The sequence below is a fragment of the Nilaparvata lugens genome, chromosome 11 (genome assembly GCF_014356525.2).
Source record: "Nilaparvata lugens isolate BPH chromosome 11, ASM1435652v1, whole genome shotgun sequence".
Taxonomy (NCBI): Eukaryota; Metazoa; Arthropoda; class Insecta; order Hemiptera; family Delphacidae; genus Nilaparvata; species Nilaparvata lugens.
Window position 1 is genome coordinate 28,184,456 of NC_052514.1, and position 23,448 is coordinate 28,207,903.

At 34.4% G+C, this 23,448-nt stretch overlaps 1 protein-coding gene across 1 annotated transcript; it reads left to right on the plus strand.

Moving 5' to 3' along the window:
• Positions 1–3,287: 3,287 nt before the first annotated feature.
• LOC111056382 (helix-loop-helix protein 1-like) lies at positions 3,288–18,797 on the plus strand. Its single transcript, XM_022343745.2, has 3 exons — positions 3,288–3,442; positions 15,026–15,143; positions 18,156–18,797. The coding sequence occupies exons 2-3, from the start codon at positions 15,070–15,072 to the stop codon at positions 18,391–18,393; spliced, it is 312 nt and encodes a 103-aa protein (XP_022199437.1). The 5' UTR covers positions 3,288–3,442; positions 15,026–15,069; the 3' UTR covers positions 18,394–18,797.
• Positions 18,798–23,448: the final 4,651 nt, after the last annotated feature.

The window sequence follows — 23,448 nt, forward strand, 5'->3', positions numbered from 1 at the left end:
AGGAAATCCTCATTTGGATAATAAATAATATTGATGAGAACTGAGTGAATAATTTTTCATGAAAGGAGACAAGAATAAACAATTTGGACTGATTTTTGTCAATCTTATTGAGTGAATGGACGAATAAATTATTCTGGAAGAAAATGACTATAATTCCAGAGTTTCACTCGGTGGCTCATGCTATATGATTCATTTATTCCAAGTAAATTATTGGAGAAGTTTTAGAAAACTGGAGTGGTTCTATAGAACAGGGGTATTTTTAGGGAGATAAGTTCATTCCTATCTCAATCGCGGTATCGTTACATTCTTGATTCTTCATTCATTGAATGTCGTTGCATTGAATTCACCCCAGTTGAATTTCATGATTTTACGACGGTTAAATTGGAATTGAAATTGATTTATTTCTTCTTCTTTTACAAAATACAATATAATACTGATAATGTAATGTAATACAATGTAATACGGACAGATAATGAGCAAGAGGTAGTGGAAAGTATATATATATATATATATATTATATATATATATATACATTATTGAATGTGAAGAAGGCTCCTCATATGGGCAAATGCCTGTGAGTGAGGAGCGAGTTCCAAATACAATTGAGTATTCTATTTTTATAAGAATAAAGACAAATCATAGAAGAGTAAAGATTTCAGCTATCAGAATTATTGATAAAGAACAAGCGACAAAATACCTATTCTGAAATACCTATAAGTAGTATGATTCAGTATCTTTTCAAATAGGTACACTTTTCAGGCATCAGCATAGATGGATGCCAACATGCACTCCGCAAATGTAATTGGATTTCCTCCCAAATAATTGTTCAACTGCCAACTCAAAGTATCTCTGTATAGATTCCATTATTATTTCATCATTAAATAAACATTTATAGTCATTGAACATTTCATAGGCTACCTATTGCATATACCTAATACTGAGTATTCCTATTGGTGGTCTACTATTGGTTATTTATTGATTGAGACATATCACCGGATAGGAGGCCTAGTTGGTCGTACAGTGAAATTGAAACATTAGTGGAAAATCAATGGTAAAAGATTTTGAAGGGTAACAACAGGACGGAAAACTAAAGACCCTCTGCTGTGCGTAAGTTATCTGGGAGCCAGGAACTGACTTGCCCGATGAGAAGGGCTACAAAGTCAGTCAGTACACGCATAGTACACACAAACCTGAAGTCTAAAATGAGACAGAACAACGAGAAACGTAGGGTAATGAGAGAGACGCTTTACTCGAAGAATGGTATACACCATGAAAAAGGAAATAAGAAAGTCGCTTTCCAAGGAATAGAAGGAATATATCTGGGGAAGAAGGAGTGGAAGAGGAAGGGGAGAAGGAAGGCGACTTGTGAAGAAACAGTTTTCAGAAGAAGATGGAGAAAAATGAGAAGAAGATAAATGAGAACAATAGTTAGAAGAACATCTAGATGATGGAGTATGCTATTAGAGGACGAAGGAGGAGGAAGGCGAATTGTGAAGAAACAATTTTCAGAAGAAGAAGATGGAGAAAAATGAGAAGTGGATAAATGAGAACAATAGTAAGAAGAACATCTAGGTAATAGAGTAAGCTATTAGAGGATGAAGGAGTAGGCTGAAGGATAAGATAGACGAAGAGGAAGAGGTATTGGAAGAGACAGAAGATATATGGAAAAGGGAGAGAAAGATAATGAGGAAGAGGTGGTGGAAAGTAAACAGAAATTTCAAAATCTCGAAAAGGAAGAAAAGAGTAAGAGAAAAAGTATCTTGGAAAAAAGTAGAAAGAAAAATATATCTGAAGAAGGGGAAGAAATAGGAAGAGAAAGAAAAAGAAGAAGAGGTGGAGAAAGTTGAAAATGATAACTCGAGAAAAAGAGAGATATAATGACAGTAGAAAGAGGAATTAGATTAGAAAAGGGAGCGATAAAGAAGAAAAGTTGGTGAAACAAACATTTGAATGGAGAAGCGTACTTTTGGAGCTCTGCATGTGCTCATTCAGCATGCGAGGTAATAAATGTTCACCACATTTGACATCTTCATACAACCACAATCACGGAAAACGCTCGAGAAATTTATTTTTCACTCACAAACTTTGAAATATTGATTAGTCATTCTTTTCTTTTTCACAGTTTTCACTGTTCAGGAGAGTTCTTGATGTTGGATTTTTAGATGAGCGAGTTTTCAATTAAATTATGATCCCTGAACAAAGATTGATGCAGATGAATAAATAACAATATTTTTCTAAGCAGATTAGGATGATGATTGATTATATTCCGCCTAATGATAAATCAATAAAGTGAACCGTAGTGAGAAACCTCCGCTTATTCTTTCGATATATTATTTCAGTTCTACAACTCTTTGGCCCGGTTGCACGCACAGCAGCCGTTAAATTTTAACCGTGACTAATTCACGAGAACAAATCAGAGGAGCCGTATTTTCAAAAACGCATTCTCTAATTGGTTCTCGTGAAATTAATCACGGTTAAAATTTAAGAGCAACCGCCACTTTGAACTTTAATCAGGCTATTTTCCTTTCTACAGATTCGTTTTTTGAGACAATCTAGGTCTGTATTTGAAATGAATCGATCAATTTTGTGAGTTTTATTCAACTATCTTTAATATTATCATTTGATGGGAATTAGAGAATGAATATCAAATAAGGAACGAAATACAGTGAATGAACATTACAATATTCATCATTCCATATCATTCCAATATTTATCATTTTTTTGACATTCCCATGTTTTGAATATATTCCGATGAGTATATTCACTAGTAGATTCAAGATTGGCTTCTTGTGGAAATGAATTACCTTCGAAGACAATGGAGATCCTCTTCTACTCTTCTTGGTAGACTAATATTTACGTCTTCACATGATTCTAAACAAATTCTAATCAAGATTAACAGATGTATTTATTCACCAGTACAGTATCTCTGCAACGATTATTTTTCAGTTTTTCATCTTTTATTTTCAATCATTTGTCTTCTATCCATTATAGAATAATTCAGTGTTTCCTCAATAAATTATTCTATTTGAATCCATTATGAAAATATTCAACACTAATTCCAATTCCTTCAAGTTTTCCTACTTTCTAAGTATAGTCCCAATAGGGCTATATCAGATCCATGAAAATTGTATTTATTTTCCAAAGTGATGTTCAATATGTTCTTCAAACTACAATACTTAACTTGAATAGTTTCAACCCAAAAGTCTTCATTATCACAAATACCAATGTTTTTTTGCAGCAGAGTTTGTAATGGCGAACCTATTGATTGGAGGCTGCTGGGCTGAGATGTAGCCACGCCCCCCTGTCACCTGATTGGCTGAGCTGCTGGTACAGTGAGATGGGGTGGCAGATAGTGATGCTGGGGGTTGACATCCCTTTGCTGCCAGATTTGTTCCGTTCACATCTCCAGTCAGTCTATAGCCTGCGGCTCGGTCAGTCCTAGGTAAGTGCGTTACTTTCCTCAGCAATACTCTGAAATAGATTTTCTAATCTATCTACATTTCTTTCCACTTCTTTCCTTTTCCCAAGTCCATTTTTTTAGTGATCGATCCCTTTAGATATCCAACAATTTTGATATTGTTTTCCCTTTCAGAACTTTCCAAACTGTTTTTTTCAGTATTTCATTCCATTTTTAAAGTAATTATTTTGTTTGTAATATCTTTGACATCTTAGATACTTGAGAATTTTGGTATCATTTTCATCACAATTTTGGAAGATAGACATTTTGAAATCGATTTCCCCCATTATACCCACGATACTCCACAGACGAATAGGGAAAATCAATCATTATACTCTTCATACTTAACAGTATATTCAAGACCAATCAAATAGTTCCTGTAAACTCTGGCTCTATACTTCAAGATTGATATTTCTCTTCAACTAAGAAACAGAATAAAATTCATCTAAGCAGAGCTCTCTAATACACAATGCAAAGATCAAGTTGTCAATATAATTTATAGAGGCAATCTGACTTGCAATTTTTCAAAACCCTCACCTCACCTCTTCATGATTAATCAGAATTCATTAGGTATTCGTCAAGAGGTTGAACATTTTTTTCACCTCAACACAAATAGATTTAGTCCATGCCTCTTCTTGATTATGCTCGATATCAGCTTTTGATCATTCATAATAATCCAAATAATAGCAGATGTATTTTATGGATTTATATAATTTATTAATATAATAAAGGGAAGAATTAGCTCATACACGTACAGGATTAGAAATTCACGAATGACGCATCGTCACGTCTGAACTTCTGGACTGATTAACCTTAAAATTTGCATATAGATTTTCAATTTACCAAGGATAGTTATAGGCCTATTTTAAATTTTTCAAGATTTGAGTAAGTCAAGTCTCCAATTGGACCCTTGCGAAGCACGGGTTACCTGCTAGTCTTGAATAATAATTAAATTATTCGATTGATAATTCTCTAGATACCATCAGAAGAAGACTAATTTCATCGGAAAGACTAACCTATTACATCATATACTCAGCAAGTAGAATTGAAAAAGTAGATTAAACAAGGAAAGTAGTATTCTAGATACATTGATCGCACCTACAGTATATTATCATGTGATGAATAACTCAAGCTGGCCTTCAAAAGAATGTAATAATCTGAAAAGGGTTGCTCCTTGTAATTGACTCAAAATACACTTTATTTAACCTCATTCTCGAGTAAATGCGAAAGAGCAAGTTCCATTATTTGAAGATTTATTACTTTGAATCAATTGAATCCAAAATATAAAAACTCACTCTGAATCTGGCTGGCTGGATATCTTGGAGAATAATGTGAGTTGGGTGAGCTGCAAATCCTCCAAGTTGTTTACCGTTCCACAATCTCATTTTACGAGATATTGAGAGTGATGAATACAAACTAATACTATCAATATTGAGTATGATAGTCTTGAATAGTCTAGCTCTGGATCAAGCTCCGGTAGCAGAAAAATACTTTCCACAAAAAACGTAAATCCTTACCTGATAGTCTTTAACTTATTTTTTCAATAAAGTTTGACAAGAACAATTTATAATTCACTCTGATACTGATTGTAACCTGATATTTTCCATTGAAATAAGGAAGAAAACGAATAGAATAAAGGCTTATGTAATCAATAATTCCAATATTCACCCCCAGTTTTCTCTTTAGTGGCAGCTAGAACCACAAAATATTATCACTTCGATCACATCAGGATTGCACAGGAGTCAAGACATAATAATATAAGACCTCTCGAAAGAAACTAATCCACCTGATAATATTGGAATATCCATGTTTATTATCAATTACATATTTAATGAACTTGCCTTGATGAATGAAAACTTTTTCATGATGAGGTAGTGAGTTTCATCAAGTTTCTTCTATCAGGAAGAACTATTAGGCCAGGCACACACCAGTTAGTCAAGACAAGACAAGATACGTTCAGTCACAATACGTTTAGTCACTAATTGCAATGACTAATCGGTGTGTGTTGCTTCATAAGCAACTATGTGAAGTATTGTGACTAATCGTGACTAGTCTTGTCTTTACTAACTGGTGTGTGCCCACCCTTACATTTTATCAACAATGAAGCACAGTTATTATGAATTAGCCTATAATAAATATCACATTTCAAAGTTATTAGATAGAATCTTTCCAAAAACCTTGATCACATACCACTAAAATAATTCTTCAGAAACTCCGAGAAAAATGGTGTTACAGAAAATCGAATCAGAAGTTTGCAAAGTATTCACTATAATTATAATAGTGTCAATTTATTGTTGGAGGATATGCATCGGTCCATGTATTTTCAACTCGTTCAATATTGATTAATAGAATCACCGCCACCTTAGACTCCATCTCATGGATTTATCATTGATTTTTGGTGCATTCGAGCACACATTTCCCAGATTAGACAAATTGATTCATCGTGACAAAATCATTTCGATTGCATTGGTTGTTGATCATTGAAATAAGTAAACTCTTCATTTGTAGAGCTTTAATCAAATAAAATTGAACATGACTTTCTACTAGTAACGGATCAACAACATTTGATTTTTATGAATGAATCAATGACAACGAAAACATATGGTTTATCATATCATTCTACCCGGCTAGATTTTCGTGTTATCTTAGGGGCAAGATGACGGAGCGACACAGTGGACTCTTGTCCATCAGGGCGACGAATGTGAGCATACTCTGGGTTTGCCTCAATCAATTCAACTTCTTCTACTGATGAATCTTGCTTTGAATTTCGGTTCATTTTCTTCAGCCAAACTGGTCCTGGGCTCATTAGCCAAGATGGTAGTGACTGTCCATTTGTTGAGGATCTCATGTGTAGGAACATTCGTTCATGAGGGGTGCAATTTGTTGTAGTACACAAAAGAGATCGAATAGAGTGAAGTGCATCAGGCAACACTTCCTCCCATCGATTTGAATCAAGTCCTCGTGATCTTAGAGCTAGTGTTATTGCTTTCCATATAATTCCATTATATCGCTCTACTTGACCATTCCCTCTCGGATTGTAAGGCGTTGATCTACTAGTTGCTATCCCTTTTGAGCCAAGAAAGCTCTTCAACTCAGTTGACATGAAGGATGTTCCTCTGTCTGTGTGAATATAGCTTGGAAGGCCAAACATTGATATTAATGAGACCAGGCAATTTATGACTGTTCTCGCAGTCATGTCTGGACAAGGAAATACAAAAGGGAATCTTGAGTACTCATCAACCATCACCAGTAGGTATTTATTTCTTGTTTTTGATTGTACGGGTCCTTTGAAGTCCATATTAATTCGTTCAAAAGGTTTTGTTGCCTTTATGAGATTTCCTTTTGTCTTCATATACTGTGGTTTTATTTCAGAGCAAATTGCACAATTGGAGCAAATTTTCCTTACATCATCTACAGTATAGGGGAGATTTTTCATTCTGAGCCAGTGGTAGAAACGAGTTACACCAGGGTGACAAAGTTCATCATGGTATTTTGCCAAAGCTGAGTTCAATGTTGAACAACCAGCTGTAATACATATACGAGAGAGTGCATCAGCTGGTGCATTTTCTTTTCCAGGTCTGTAGACTATGTTGAATTTGTATTCAGATAATTCTAGGCGCCACCTTTGTATCTTTTCATTTTTTATTTTTCTATTGTGTTGAGTGCCAAACATGAATGTGACTGATTTTTGGTCAGTGATCAAAGTGAATTGTTTTCGTAGTAAATAGTGTCTCCATTTTCTTATAGACTCCACAATGGCATAGGCTTCTTTCTCAACAGCTGAATGCCTGGTTTCACTTTGGGACAAAGTTCGTGAGAAAAAGGCTACTGGTCGAGAATTTTGTGTTAATGTTGCACCAATTGCAAAATCTGATGCATCTGTCTCAATTATGAATGGTACATTTTCATCAACAAAGAGCAGTACCGCGGAAGCAATTTCATTTTTCAACAATTCCAAAGTTTCCATCTGATCTTGAGATAGAGGGAATTTCTGTATGTGGACAAGGGGGTGAATCTTTTGAGAAAAGTTTTTAATCCATCGGGAGTAATGAGCCAGTAATCCCATGAGTCGTTTCATTTCTTTAGCATTTCTTGGGGGTGGAAAGTTCATGAGTGGTGCAAGGCGTTCTGGGTCAGGTTTAATTTCTCCATGTTTTATCTCATACCCAAGGAACTTCAATGATTTTTTTGAAAATTTACATTTTTCTTCATTTATAGTCAAGCCATACAATTCAATTACTTGTTGAAATTTCTTAAGATTTCTGTCATGTTCTTCTTGATCTGAACCGCAAATGACAACATCATCCAAATAGGCAAAGCAGTCGTTCAAATTCTCTCTTTCTATAAGTCCGTTTATTGTACGTTGGAAGGCAGCTACTCCATTGGTTACTCCGAATGGTATTCGTTTGAACTGATAAAGTTTTCGGCCTACTTCAAAGGCAGTGTAATGTCGTTCATTCTCAAGAATCGGTATTTGATGGTAAGCTGACTTGAAATCTACAGTACTAAAAATGTTGTACTTGGCAATTGTGTTTACAAGATCTTCGATCAATGGGAGAGGGTATGCGTCTAAATTTGTGAATTTATTAATAGTCTGTGAATAGTCTATGACCATTCGTTTCTTCTGTCCATTGGTTACAATGAAAGGCTGGGCACGCCAACTGGACTGGCTTTCCTCAATTATTCCTTCTGTAAGGAGGCGATTGACCTCATTCTTCATGAATTCATAGTCATCTTGTGGGTGTCTTCTGGATCGGGTAGTTATTGGGTGGCAATCGGGAGTCAAGTCATTGAAAAGGGAACATGGTTTTATCATGGCCTCCACCAAGAGGCAATCTTTCAAGGGTGGTGTGGTTGTAGAATTATTATCTATTACAAGAGGCTGTTTATTACCATTGAATGCTAAACTTATTGTAGAGTGATTCATCAAAAAATCGTGACCAAGTATCACATTGCAACAGCATTCTTTTAATACCAAGAGTTTAATATTGTTGTATTCATTTCCTTTGTACACAATATTGCTATAAACACATGCTTTTGTAGCGGTGTTATGTTGAACAGATGCAAATCTTATAAAACAAGAATCTGATGCAGTTTTAAATTTATTTGTTTTTGCAAATTTTTCATCAATAAAACTGGCAACACTTCCGGTATCAATAAGAGCTGGTGTATTTATTCCATTCACCGAAACAATAATTGTAGCTTTAGAAAGATTACTGGCTATACCAGCTGCAGTAATAGTTGACGTAGTTAGTTTTTCTTTGAGCGTTTTACTTTTACACACATGGGAAGTGTCCAATTCGGGAACATTTATGACAAGTCTTTCCTATTGCAGGACATTCTTGAGAATTTGAGTGTTTTTTATATCCGCAACGTTGGCATTGAACGGATTTCTCTACAATTGCCTGTCGATTTTGGGTTACAGCATTAACATCTGAGAAAGATTCACTCAAGCTTATGTTTTTATTTTCTTCAACAGAGTTTGTATAACAAGTACTTTTAAAGGAGTCGGCATATGTTTTTGCGGATTCAAGAACACGTGCTTGGGAAACGGTTTCTTGTAGACTCAAATCTCCTTGTTGAAAAAGTTTCTCTTTAATTTCAATAGAACATAACCCTGAAACAAGAGCATCTCTAATATGCTCGTTTTTGTTTTCTTCGGCTGACACTCTAGTGAAGTTACATGATAAGCTTAATCTTTTTAGTTCAGAATAGTAGTGATCAATGGACTCACCTATTTGTTGTTTTGCATTAGCAAGGCAGTATCGTGCATAAATTTCGTTCTTTGGTTTAACGAACATATCTTCCAACATGGATATAGTTTCTTCATATGAAGTATAGCTTTCCACAATTTCGTATAAAGCAGGTGATAAGAAGTTTACCAATATTTTCATTTTGTCTTTGGTTGTCGTTCCTTCTAAGAAATTTTCGAACGTCTTTTTCCAATGTTTCCACTCTCTCTCTCTGCCGTAGGCGAATCTGGGTCGATAGATAATTCCTTTGGCTTGAGAAACTTGTCAATATGTGATTCCATCTTATCTTCTTCGTAGTTACGGTTTTCAATCGTTTTTGTCTTTTTCTTTGTCGGCATTTTATTTGATTAAATTGAAATAAGTAAACTCTTCATTTGTAGAGCTTTAATCAAATAAAATTGAACATGACTTTCTACTAGTAACGGATCAACAACATTTGATTTTTATGAATGAATCAATGACAACGAAAACATATGGTTTATCATATCAATCATATTTGCATGATTCGGTAGCTTCATCGGATTTTGTCGTCAAACATAATGTTCCAATGGATTATATCCAGTTATTTGAAGTGGAATTACAAAATTAAAAGATAAAATAAGCCTAGCTTGCAACATCTCCTTTCCCAAGATTTATAATGATAACTAGCATATTCACCAAGAACATTACTGTATGAACGGACTTGAAGAATATATAGATGAATAAATCAATTTTATCATATCACAAAAACATATTCTCACATCAAATTATTTTACTGTCGAATTTGAAAACTCACTGAATAGAATAGTCCAGTAACAAGCCAGCCTCTGAGTTTGAATTCGAATATGTCATTATTTTCTTAATTTTCAGCTCAATTGGCAAGGAATTATATATTTTTGGACTACTGAATTGAGGTAGCTCTTTTAGAAAGTAGGCCTGAAGTACTGTGTGATACAGTAGCAATGGAATTTAGAGCAAGAGTACTATTGATATTATTTATGTTGATACAGAATTATTTCAAGGAGAAAGAGGATGTTACATGAGAGGATCCTGATCTCCATATAGTCCCATCAATCACGTTAGTCTGAATAGTAAATGCTTGTAGTTCACACCAGGCTCAATTTCAATTATTCCTTCACCGAAATCGGATGATGATAGTAATTTGATTAGTTGATGGAATGAGCAATCATCAGGGTTGAGCACAAATAAGAGGCAGCATCTTTTTGGTTACGGATTCCTTGATGGAGGGGCGTCTAAATGGGATTGACGATGACAATTTCACGATTGCTAGAGTTCCCAACGTGTGTGCGTGAGTATGCGTTTGTGTGTGATATATGTTGAAGCTATCGAGGGTGACACAAAGTAGCAGAAAAGCATGTAAGTAAGGGCGGGAAACTTTTCCCTCCGATCGCTCCCAAAGGACGGCCGCGAAGTCCGCAGGGATACGAACCGGGGACCTTCTGTCCGGGGGTGGAAATTCGATATTAATAGGTTTTGCAGCTCAGCATTGGAATCGCCTCATTCCGACTCCAACCTTGTTGTGTGTGCTCAAAAACTGTTATCAAATATTGACAGATTGGCTATGAAATCTAGGTGGGAATAAAATATTTATAGAGATATGCCCACGAATTGCATAAAGAAGTATATGGGATATGAGTACCCACTTCTTATTGCAGGAATATCAACAAAACAGTCCTTTCCGGATTGATCTACTCAAGAGCTCTAGCATGGGAGAAATATCCTTCAAATTCTCCAAACACCAAATTCTTTGGACATCATTGTTGTTCATTTATGAAGAATTTTCCAAGAAGACGGGGTCTCAATTAAATAAAAACATAACGACAAGAATGAGGAAGGAGTTGTCGTATTTCTGATTTTATTTAGTTGAAGATCACTTAAACAATCTTTATCATAATTCATGAAAACAATTTTTTTCGTTTTTTCAAGAGGTAAGTCACTGATTTAGATACTATACTTCTATTCAACAGTTGGATTTTCTTGATCAAAGTAATTTCATAATGAAATATAAAATTGAATTGAATGAGGAATGGAGAATGTTGAAGAAAATTTATTATTAGTAAGTTTCCCAAGTTTAAAGCCCCGCACACACACATCGATTTTTTGTTCGTACGATATTTTGCCGTCCTTATGAATTCTATCAGATTAAACAGAATTTGACAAACATCATCTGTTTGAAACATCTGTTTAATCTAATAGAATTCATAAGGACGGTAAAATATCGTACGAACAAAAATCGATGTGTGTGTGCGGGGCTTAACAAGGCAATCATAGTGTATACTATTTTCATGAATACAGTCATTAAAACGAACTAAAGAACATTCAATCTACTACTGTATTCAATTACAGATGGAAGAGTCTTCTCAAAAATATAAAGAATAAGAAAGGAAAAAGTACAAGATATCTCTGTCATTACCTAAATGTTAACAAAATGATTACCATATATTGGTACACCACATACGGTAGGCATTTTTATCTGATTAGGGCCGTTTCACAGTCAAAGCTTAAACTGAATTCAATCAGCTGGTGGATTAAATTAAGAATGAACCACATAACGAAAGAGACTCGATTTGGATTTAATCCAGTTCAAAATGAAATTTAGTTTAAACTGATACTGTGCAAACGGCCCTTAGAGACATAGAGAGAGAGAGAGAGAGAGAGAGAGAGAGAGAGAGAGAGAGAGAGAGAGAGAGAGAGAGAGAGAGAGAGAGAGAGAGAGAGAGAGAGAGAGAGAGAGAGAGAGAGAGAGAGAGAGAGAGAGAGAGGAGAGAGAGAGAGAGAGAGAGCGAGAGAGAGAGAGAGAAGAGAGAGAGAGAGAGAGAGAGAGAGAGAGAGAGAGAGAGAGAGTAGTATAAAAAAGAGGAAGGTAAGTTGTTGAGTGAGAAATCGGGCTGAATTCTTTATATTGTTGATTTTGAGTGGAATTTTCAGACAGGAGTTTCTTTATCAACCTCCTACATAGAGTATGCGATTGATGGACCTGAGATTGAGAGATGGAAAAACGATGGAAGTCACAGAAAAAATGAAAACGGACTTAATATGGACTATAATATTAACTTACCTTCAATTAAACCCCGCCTACTGACTTCCGCTCAGATAACAATTCAAATTCCAAAACGTTTTCATTTCCCAAATTGACGATGGATAGCAGCAGCTGTAGGGCTACTTTCATCCTGTATTGAGCATTGACAAACCTACGAGCTCCAAGCCCCACCTACTCTCTCCTGATTGGTCTATAAATTGAGAAGGCTGCTCAGTTCCAAATCTGGCCAGTTGATGACATTAGCTGTTGGTTAACGATTACTCACTCCTCTACAGAATCAAGGAATTGAAGATCTCCAATTAATGTTTGCACGGGTATTTGAATCTTTAAAATGTGTATTGAAATTTTGACTGACTGATTCATAGTGTGAATTGGACAAGTTGTGACTTGACCCTCCACCCAACGAAATATCAACGTTGTCAAATTGTGTGGAAATATTAATTACACAGATAATCAATTCAAACTAGTTGTAGAATTCCCGATATTAGTCTACAGTAGTAAAATTTTCCATGTTTGAAGGGTTGAAAGGAAATTAATTTATTATTTATAAAATCAAACTTTTCACTGGCATAATAACGGACAGATTGGCACTGTGGGCGGATGAGTGCGGAATGATGGAGGAGAGTCAGTCGGGATTCCGTAAAGGTCGTTCATGCGTTGACAATATTTTTGTACTGGATACAATAGTTAAATATTATATGCAATTTAAAAAAAGGAAAGTATACGCAATTTTCATTGATTATGAATCGGCATTCGACTCCGTCCCTCATGATCGCCTTTGGCAGAAATTGAGAGCACTTGGCATAAGTAGGAGAATTATTAACATCTTTCAAAACCTGTATTGTAACTTGACTTTAGTAGTTGAAAATAGGTCCAAAGGGGTTTATTCTGAGCCAATAGCAATGACTAAAGGCGTGTTGCAGGGAGACCCTGCCAGTCCCCTCCTCTTCGCCCTCTACACATCAGGTATAGAGTCGTTTTTTAGAGAGAGAGGATTGCATGGCCTGAATCTTGACGGCGACAATGATGTGTTAATGCTGCAATACGCCGATGACATAGTCATTCTGGCTGATAGCATTTCAGACGTGCGAAATAAATTGAAATGTTTGGACCAATACAGTGCAGGAGTAGGTCTCAAGGTGAATGCTAACAAAACCAAAATACTGACTTTCCATAGAGGTCGATTAAGCAAATGCCATAAATCCAGTTTCAAGCTCGGGGAGGAGAAAATAGAAATGTGTAGCCAGTATAATTATTTAGGAGTTATATTTCAATCTTCAGGAAGATATACAGAGATGTTAAGACGATCAATAAGTAGGGCTAAAGCGGAATCAACAGTGGCGATTAATGTTTTGTCTAGAGTCAGATCAGAGAAATGGATAGAAAAGATGAAGTTGTTTGATACCGTTGTCATCCCATCCTGCCTATATGGTTCAGAGGTTTGGGGTTTGGGTTATGAAGAAGCAATAGAGAAAGCACAGTTATTCTTCTTGAAACGTCTACTGCTGCTGATCCGGTCGACACCGAGTTGGAGTGTCAGATTGGAGACTGGTAGGCCGAAACTCAAGTTTCATGTCTTTAAAAGATGCCTGTCATGGTTGATCAAAGTTGTAAACATGGCAGAGTCTAGGTACCCTCATGTGTGTTATCGAATTCTATTAAAAACAAACTTCGAAAGTAATTGGATGTCTTATATGAAGAGGGAGTTGGAAACTGTTCAGTTTCGGGATTTATGGACGGAATATGGAATTGATGCAGTGGATCTGCTTAACAACAGAAATAGAATACTGGAAGCGTATTCGGGGAGGATGATAGAGGAGGATAGATGTAGGTCTGACAATTCTCAGATGTCTCCTTTGTATGGAATGTTCAATCCTGATTCGGTACTGGGAGAACAGCTTACTTTTCAGCTGCCAATTCGAATGATTAGATGCGTAACACAGTTGAGATTATCGGCAAAAAGTACATTCATTCAAGTTAATGGTAACAGGTATCAAGTTGAGCCACAGAGAATATGCCCCGCTTGTGAGTCACACTTAGAAACAATTCTGCATTTTCTTCTTGTTTGTCCCTCTTATGAAGACCTCAGGATTCAATACATTGCGCCTCATGTTCATAACATAGTTCAAAACGTTGATAAAATAATGGTTTTATTATCTAATTTTAATGTTGAGAAAATTGAACATGTTTATCAATATACTACTAAGGCACTGGCTAGGAGGGATACTATGGTCTCTGAAATCGTAAGGGCTACATAACCAATAACGATTCTTTTCGATGGAAATATTTTAAAATGGTTTTTGTTAATTGAGTAGGTTCTTTTTATTGAAAGTGAAGTCTGTAAACTAATTGAATTAGATAAGTTAACTAAAATTGTTAAGTTTTTTGAGTTAAGTGGATTTGTTGAATGTATTAAATTTACTGGATTTGCTGATCTTGATGAATGTATTTAAGTTACTGAGTTGTTTGAATATGTTGAATCTATTTATATTATTGATTAGGAATTACCTTGTACCTTCTAATTTGAGCTTGTTGAATGTTAGCAATTCATAGTAATACTGTTTATTGATTGTAATGTAGGTACTTCCATTGTGCGTGGTTGTATACAGATTTATAATTTGATCTTGTTATTAGTTTGATCTGCTGCAAAACATTTTTTCATGTTGTTTAATTTAGTCATTGTTAGAATTTCTTATACTCAACTCATTTGTATGGTTATACCGTGTACAAATAAAATGATTTATTATTATTATTATAAAAATAATTCCATTGCAGATGCATGAAGAAGTAATAATTGACCAGCCGCTGAGGCTCTAGAAATGGACCTCATTGAGATGTTTTCCAACGTAGATTCTTCAAGACCAGATAGGGAGCCTCATATACACAAAAAACGGTGAGTTACATAACGTTTTAGCATAGAGTAACTACATATATAGATAATGTCCAATAGTCTAATATCTATATAGATATTATCCAATGACTGCATGATTTTCCGAGCAGCCTTGAGTAGAAACATAGAAAAAACATAGAAAAACACAACATAGAAAAACATATGATAAACTATGAAAAACATGAAAAAACTATGATAAACTATGAAAACTATAAAACTATCATAAACTATGAAAAACATATAGAAAAAACTATGATACTTTCATTCTTGTTTGAAAGTGTCAATAGAAAAAGGACAAACAATGAACCTTCATAATTCCAGCTTAGAAATTACCATTTAATTCTACCCATGAATTCAAGGGTAAATTAATAACAGTTACCACTCGGAGATAATAATTGCCATGATTTATTATGTTATTACAATGTACCTTATTTTATTATATAATAACTCAAATTTGCAATAAATTCCGGTTTTATTAGATAATTTTTATGACATTCACTTCCCGGCACCGGCTGAGGTTAGGCAACCCGCCACACAGCGCGACAACAAGTCGACAAGAAAAGCGTCGTTTTTCACATTACAGCCATGGCTTTTCACACTGAATTCTATCAAAAGTGATGAGGTGAAAAAGTTATTACACAAATATTATTATCTTCACCTCATCATAGAGAAGTTCCACAACATTTCTGAAGACAGTATAAATTTTAATTCGATCAAAATTGACTGCCAACCATACCACAAACTTTCTATTTAATTTATATTGTCATTACTCATTAATTTTTTCTCACATTGTTTGTTCAATTTGAATATATTATAATAAGGTTAAGTGATTGAATGATTTTGTAATATATTCCAAGCAACCTCCATGGAAATTTACAATTCCTCCCCCTAAAAAAGGCATTATCCACTCAAAATTTCTTGTTTTGACTCTGAACGGAGTGAATGCTGATTTCTAATCTTGTTCAACCCAAACTGCCAGCATTTATCCAATGAGAAGCATTGATTCTATTCAACCCCGCTTGAGACTTTTCAACTTGAAAACGATTTAATCAGAATAGTAGATAAGAACAAGTCTAAATAAAAATATAAATCTGAGTACCCTTTTTAAATTATTGGTATCCGAAGCATGTCGTGACGAAATAATTTATAAAGGTACTCAGATTTAAATTTCTATTTATATTCAAAAATAGCCCTAGAGAAAGAAAAACAAGAACAAGTCTGTTTATCAGAACATCAGTAAAGAGCTCATGTACAGTCTCAATCGTGCTTCTGTCATTATATCATAACAACAGACCTCGACTAACAATAATATTTGAAGTACAATATTTGTATATTGAATTTTTGAAATCGATGTATGACTCTTAAAAATTTTTCAATGTTCTTCAAACATTCTTCTGCGTCGTGTCACAAGCCGTGAATCATGAAGCTCTTTGGTGATTGCTGTGATCAGGATGAAAACGAGGGTTGTGGGTTTCAGGTCACATGTCAATCATATCGGGATCTCACGACTGCTGATATCGGGCTGGCCCGCCCCACTTTTTACGGAAATATTTACGATGCAGTTTCCACTTTCATGTCACTCTCAACTCTGCGGGCTTTACATATTGGTGAGGGATGCTTTTATGTAGGTGGTCTACAACCAGAGAGACGAGTAATGTAGAATTTATGGGTTGGCTGGAAAAATGTAAATAGAGTTGAAATGTACAGCGAACATGAGTGGAAAATAAGAGTGGAGTCCAATCATGCTAGTATCAATTTCTTGATCTAAAGTCTTGTGATTATTAAGAGTTATATAATTAATTTCTTATTTAGGCCTGTACTACAAATCAAGATAATTTGAATCATTTATCTACAATAAATTATATACTATAGCGACATATACCAGCTTACCAATTTTTAAATAATGTTAGTGGACTGAGAGCTATTTTACAACAATTTTCAAGGTACTTCATATCTTGTCATTAAATTTGGAGTCCGTAAATGTGAGACACTTATTTCACTCTCATTATTGAATTTATGCCTTATCAATATGTCTATTCGGGCTTTCTTTCTTACTGAGCAAGACTTTCATTTCTACAATGCCATGATTTGGGCCCACACCATGGGCCCATGATTTGATTGTGTTTTCATACCAACCAAATTAATTAAAACTTTTAAACTTTAGCTTATTCTTCAGTTTACTTCCTGAAGAAGACAACTTGCACTTTGCAAAAAACTTTAAAGTTAACTGCTTTTAATCGAGTCATTTTACTGTTATAATATGAAAATTTGTCTAATAACGGATAAGCACTGAAGAAAACTATTAGTAGTATGATCGAGGAGTAGATAGAAAAAAAATTATAAAATGTCTAGTTAAATTCAAAATAGCTGACATAATTCTTTGGGAAATTTTGTTCAATTTGCCATAATCAATATAGGAATTCAATGAGATTGGAAGTGGGGCTCTGACATATAAATTATGTATCAGTATCTTTAGACTAGAATCTGATGATTTTTTAATTTTCTATACTTTAACTCATTATCGAGTAGCCTCGTAAATTCAGTTCAATAAGAAAAGAATGCTTTTGCAATTTGGCATCATTACAATACTATCTATTTCAGTTATCATGATGAGAGCTCATCATGACTAATCTGTATATTGAATCCATGAATATGTTATTGTAGCCTATCAAAATCCATGTATGTATTGTTATGCATTTCCTTCTTCTTATGAAGTCCTCTAGTTGAAAGAACGTCTATAAAATTATGTAACAAACGTCTATAAGTAAAGTGACGGACGTTCATGTCTATCGGCTTAATTACATCATCCAACGGAACCAATGCTAAATGAAGTCATTTAAATACGACTAAATTTTTATAGACGGTTAAAATTATTACGGGAAATTGAGTTTATTGACATAATACCTATTATTCTATACCTATATTAAATAGAAATTCTGAAGTTATCTTCCAAGTCTCTCATGAGTTCAATATCAAGGACGATCCTCAATAATTGGAATTCTCATTTGTTTCCAGAGAAGGAGGAGGCACCCTGACGCGCGAAGAAAGACGTCGACGACGCAGAGCGACGCAAAAATACCGGATGGCACACGCGACGCGCGAACGTGTGCGTGTCGAAGCATTCAACGTCGCGTTCAGCGAACTGAGAAAACTTCTACCCACTCTACCTCCTGACAAGAAACTATCCAAGATTGAGATACTACGGCTGGCTATCTGCTACATCGCTTATCTCAATCATGTGCTCGATGTTTAAAAAAATTTTCCTTCGAAAGGACAATAATTATTGAAGTGTCGATAATCCACTTGTAAAATTATCTGTATATATGTCATCCAAAACAACTAATTGCAGTGTCGATTTATTTTTTAAAAAAAGTGTTAGTTATTCTTGCGAGTGATTCTTAATTTTCAAACAATCATGAGTTTTCTGGGAGTGAATCAAGGAGACTCAGATTTGCTGTTGATTTTTGTAAATTATTTCCGATCCATTTGTTTGTAAATAATTAAGTATAGAAGTCAAGAACAATCTCAAGTGGCAACTCATTTGATAAACATTCATGTTCAATAATTCATTTCTTTGTAGAATATTTTCAATTACTCATTTTTTGTGTGTCGTATCTGTTGGACTGTAAAAAACATTAAATAAAAAATACAGTTTGATCAGTTGAATTTTATGCTTTGAGTAGGCCACAATGTATGATGATATTACTGTTAGTAGGCTACGGGTGAATCTGCATTACAAAGGACATTTTTCAATAGAATATACGGTATTTTTAAAATTGACATTTACTTATTTCCATAATCATAAGTTTCTGGAAATTGTAACTGTTTTGAGAGAATGATCATTGTCATGTGTAATCATCAACTTCCTTTTTACTTTCCTTGCCCTATTACCATAGGTAAGGAAAGTATTGCTTTCCGAAAAAAATTAAGGTACCCCAATTTCTAAGTTTCTATACGTTTCAAGGTCCCCTGAGTCCAAAAAAGTGGTTTTTGGGTATTGGTCTGTATGTGTGTGTGTGTGTGGTGGTGTGTGTGTGTGGTGTGTGTGTGTGTGTGTGTGTGTACACGATATCTCATCTCCCAATTAACGGAATGACTTGAAATTTGGAACTTAAGGTCCTCCCCCTATAAGGATCCGACACGAACAATTTCGAACAAATCCAATACAAGATGGAGGCTAAAATGGCGAAAATGTTGTCAAAAACACGGTTTTTCGCGATTTTCTCGAGAACGGCTCCAACGATTTTGATCAAATTTATACCTAAAATAGTCATTGATGAGCTCTATCAACTGCCACAAGTCCCATATCTGTAAAAATTTCAGGAGCTCAGCCCCATCAATGCAAAGTGTGATTTTGGAATCCCAATTATCAGTCTTCAGATACAATTTGAACAAAAAATCCCAAGTGGAGAAGATTGAGCATAAAACTGTCTACAATTAATGTTCAGTGACATTTCCACCTAAAATTGAAAATAAGTTCGAAGTTCAAGAAAATGTGTTTATTCAATAATGCAAACTGTTGGCAACTGTTGATTCTATTAAATCATTCACTATGAAGAGATAGCAGACTTCGTGTGTCTCCAGCGTTATTGTTCTGTCACCAGCTGGCAGATCTTTGAATAGTAGACTTGAGATGCGCGTGTACACTACCGTCAGGTGATCAATTTTCATAACGGCGAGGAAAATTGTGTGAGTGCGCCACACCAGATTTTTTTATATTTGTAATCATCAATTTTTAAGTGCAATAAATGAGAGTTTCTTAGTAGTGTTCTTTAAAATGAAAGAAAAAACTGGCTTTTACACGTAGGAAGTATAGGAAAATTATGTTTGATGCATCATCACATCTTATATACTGAACTGATTAACTTGAAATTTTGCATAATTATTTAACTTTAATTTTAATTTTGCACTTAATTAACCGAGGATGGTTATGGGCCTATTTTCAACAATTCTTCAAGATTTCTTTTTTATGTCAGTTTTCAGAGTGTGAAGTTTCAAAATATACTCTTGCGGAGCACGGGCTACCTGCTTTTCTATAATAAATTCATGGTAAAATGTTGGAATACCCTCAAAGTCTTCGCATTTATAAGATTGGATAGACAGGATCCAGAGTGGACCGACACACGAAATTTGTAATTGTTGGCTGGGATGGCAGGGTGCCAGAGTTCATAATATATGCAAAATATGAGATAATGGTTGCAGTTGGCACAAACTAGAATTGTCCATAACTACAGTGAAAACAATTTGAATTAATTTGATACAGTTCATTTAAAACAGTTGAAACAATTTGATACAGAAAGTTCTGAGCACACTTGAGAAACCAGATCACTGGATGCACACAGAGATTGCACACAGGAAAGAATCGCACATGGGCAAGAATCACACACAGGTGAGAACACAGTTCATGAAACTTGAAATTGGCAGCAAGGCTACTTTTCTGATTGGTTGAGAATTGGACTGGGTTAGTACACCCATTATCTAGAATCTTGGAAATAGTCAAAAGACAAGAGTGGCGGATCTTCAATCCTGATGCTGAGAGCGGCGGACACGGTGTCCTGATGCACAGAGGTAGTCAAATGACAAGCAATATTGTGGCCTACAAGTAGTGACTTGTAACCGAACCAATCAGACAAAGTGCCAGAAGAGAAAAAATGAACTTACATTCAAATACTCACGAATACAATTTTTGAGTGTTCATAATAATTTATGATGGCAGAAAACATTCGAATTTTGATGATAGAGTTGTGGAAAATTAGTTTTGCATTTTTGAAGTTGAACACGAGGTGACACAGAGCTATTAGGTTAGCTTTTGGAATGATCAAGATATTTTGATGAGAAAAAATCCCACGAAGAAACTTATTTGCACAGAATGACAAGGAGAACTTGGAAAACACTTTAAAACATTAATTTTAGGTGAAAAGATAAAATTGCTACATATTTGAAGAAATAGAAGAGAGAAGCCTCAAAGAGGCAACTTGACTTGAAAAAGAGAACAAGTGGAAGCAAAGCAATGATGGGAGATCGAAGTATTAAATTTTTAAATAAATAAATGTAAAAAGTATTAAATAAATAAAAATGACACAGAACCAATGCAAATGGCTCGAATAATTGCAGAATATGACAAAAACTGCAATATAGATTACTAGAACAATGAAATAAATAAAATACATAAGAATATCACATCTAAAAAATACAAAATTAGATGATGGCAAAGTGAGCATACGACAAGGTAGCACTAACAAACAACTAGCATCAGAGCGGACAACTTACAAACTATAGGAGCTTGATGCCAGAATACAAAGTTATAAGAATAGGAATCCTGTGAAAACTGTGCTATACAAAATTCATAGTTTATTATAACATTTTTCCAAATTTTTAACGCATTTTTGAATGTGTATTATTTAAAAAAGTGTGCTTGTACAAAGTTAAAGCTTCGCAACATATTCTGACAATGCAAAATTCAAAGTTTCTTGTCAATTTTTCTAAAATATTTCGACACCTGCGCACTACAAGTTCACGGAGCGTTACTAAGTTTCATCCTTGGGTTGAGAGAAAATCCCACACTCCTGAATTGAGCAAACAACTGAACTGGCCTCGGTGTGGTCAAATAAATAACATAGTATCTATCCAATAATCATATTCATCACAGATTTACTGAATATCAGAGCCAACAAAACAATAACAGAAAAATAAAGTAATTTACTTTGGAAAAATATATTCTTTTGATAATGAAAAAAAAATTATACAAGTTATAATATATACTCAATAAACGTTAATAATTGACTGAACGTAGTGAGGTCTAAGTTTTAACTCATATTTCCTTTTGTCTGTATGTATGTAACGCATTTACTGCCAAACACATTGATAGAAGTTGATGAGATTTGGCAGGAATATTCCTTTTTCAACTGCCCATCGATGTATACACGAGGTTTTTTTTTGAAATTTTGCATTTTAAGGATAATATGAAAAGAAAAGGAATTCCTCCATACTCTGATATCACTTGTGGTGCGGTATATTGATATCCTCGTTGGGTGATATTCTTACAAGAAATAGTATATTGGATATATATTGGAGCGGTTGCTAAAATCCCTTGTTTGCAAATAAATTTGCAATATAAGTTAAGGCCGTCCGGCCCGCAAATATGCTGGGCTCAGATCACAGCTCTAGCTCAGTAGTATATGCATAAATATTCCAAATATAATGAATCACCATAGGGTTCAATAACTGGTGAACAATAATTCTTACCGCTGCTTCCATGAAGTTATGAAGAATACCAATAAGGAAGTCAAAAAGATAGTTGGTGACTGATTATCAGTAACCATATATTCAATCGAGAATAATGAAGATCAACTATGGTTTTTCTAGTTGATTTTTAAAACGCTCGTCATGAATACAAGTATGCACCAATTTATCCTTTCGAAATTCCTTGAAACTCACAACGCCAGTTCTTGAAGTTCTCTGGATCCTTATATGATATACTGTAGACTTATTAAGGTAACTATCAGTAAGATTTTTCTGGCTGAATAGTATTACTATCATCAAAGGATGATAAGTATTAAATGCTCTGAATAATATCAATAATAATTAATTCCTTAATTATATATGCTGCGGAATGAAAATGCTTGGTACCAAGACAGCTCAAACTGTATATCATAAGATGAATTAGGAAATAATAAAAACTTCTAAGATCTTGTATGCTGACATAAGACATAAAATATATTCCCATAAAATAATATATATAAAATATCCTTATATCTATAATTCCAATATAAATAAATTCTTTAATATTTTAATAATTATCACAAGATTTATTACCATTCACATTATTGTGAGCTGTAAAAAATATATATATATATATATATATATATATATATATATATATTATATATATATATATTATATATATATATATTTAATACTGGTACGTGGACTTCAAGTCGGTTCAGAACTTAACAGCTTGGAACCTGTTCAGTCTATAGATTTAACAGAACATACTTTGATCAATGAATAATAATTAATAAAAAATAATAATTTAAGATCTCAGGGTTTATGAGTTCGTGCCGTGCATGGAAATCAGCTTCCTACATATATCAATAAAATTCATAAAAAGAGTTCTTATAAACTATATGATAGTGTTTGACACATGGCGAATTTCTTTAAGTTGAATAAAAAAAATTATATAGTGCTTTAATCAATCCCCCAATTCACTGGCAAAGGCCTTAGTATTAAATGAGCTGATTTAAGACAATTTGCACACTCACTATAATGATGTTCTTGTGGTTCTCGTAGAATAATTAATTATCTCCAA

Coding starts and splice junctions, on each gene's coding strand:
- LOC111056382 (XM_022343745.2), top strand. CDS start 15,070: ATGGACCTCATTGAGATGTTTTCCAACGTAGATTCTTCAAGACCAGAT. Junction 15,144..18,155: donor CCTCATATACACAAAAAACG/GTGAGTTACATA, acceptor ATTTGTTTCCAG/AGAAGGAGGAGGCACCCTGA.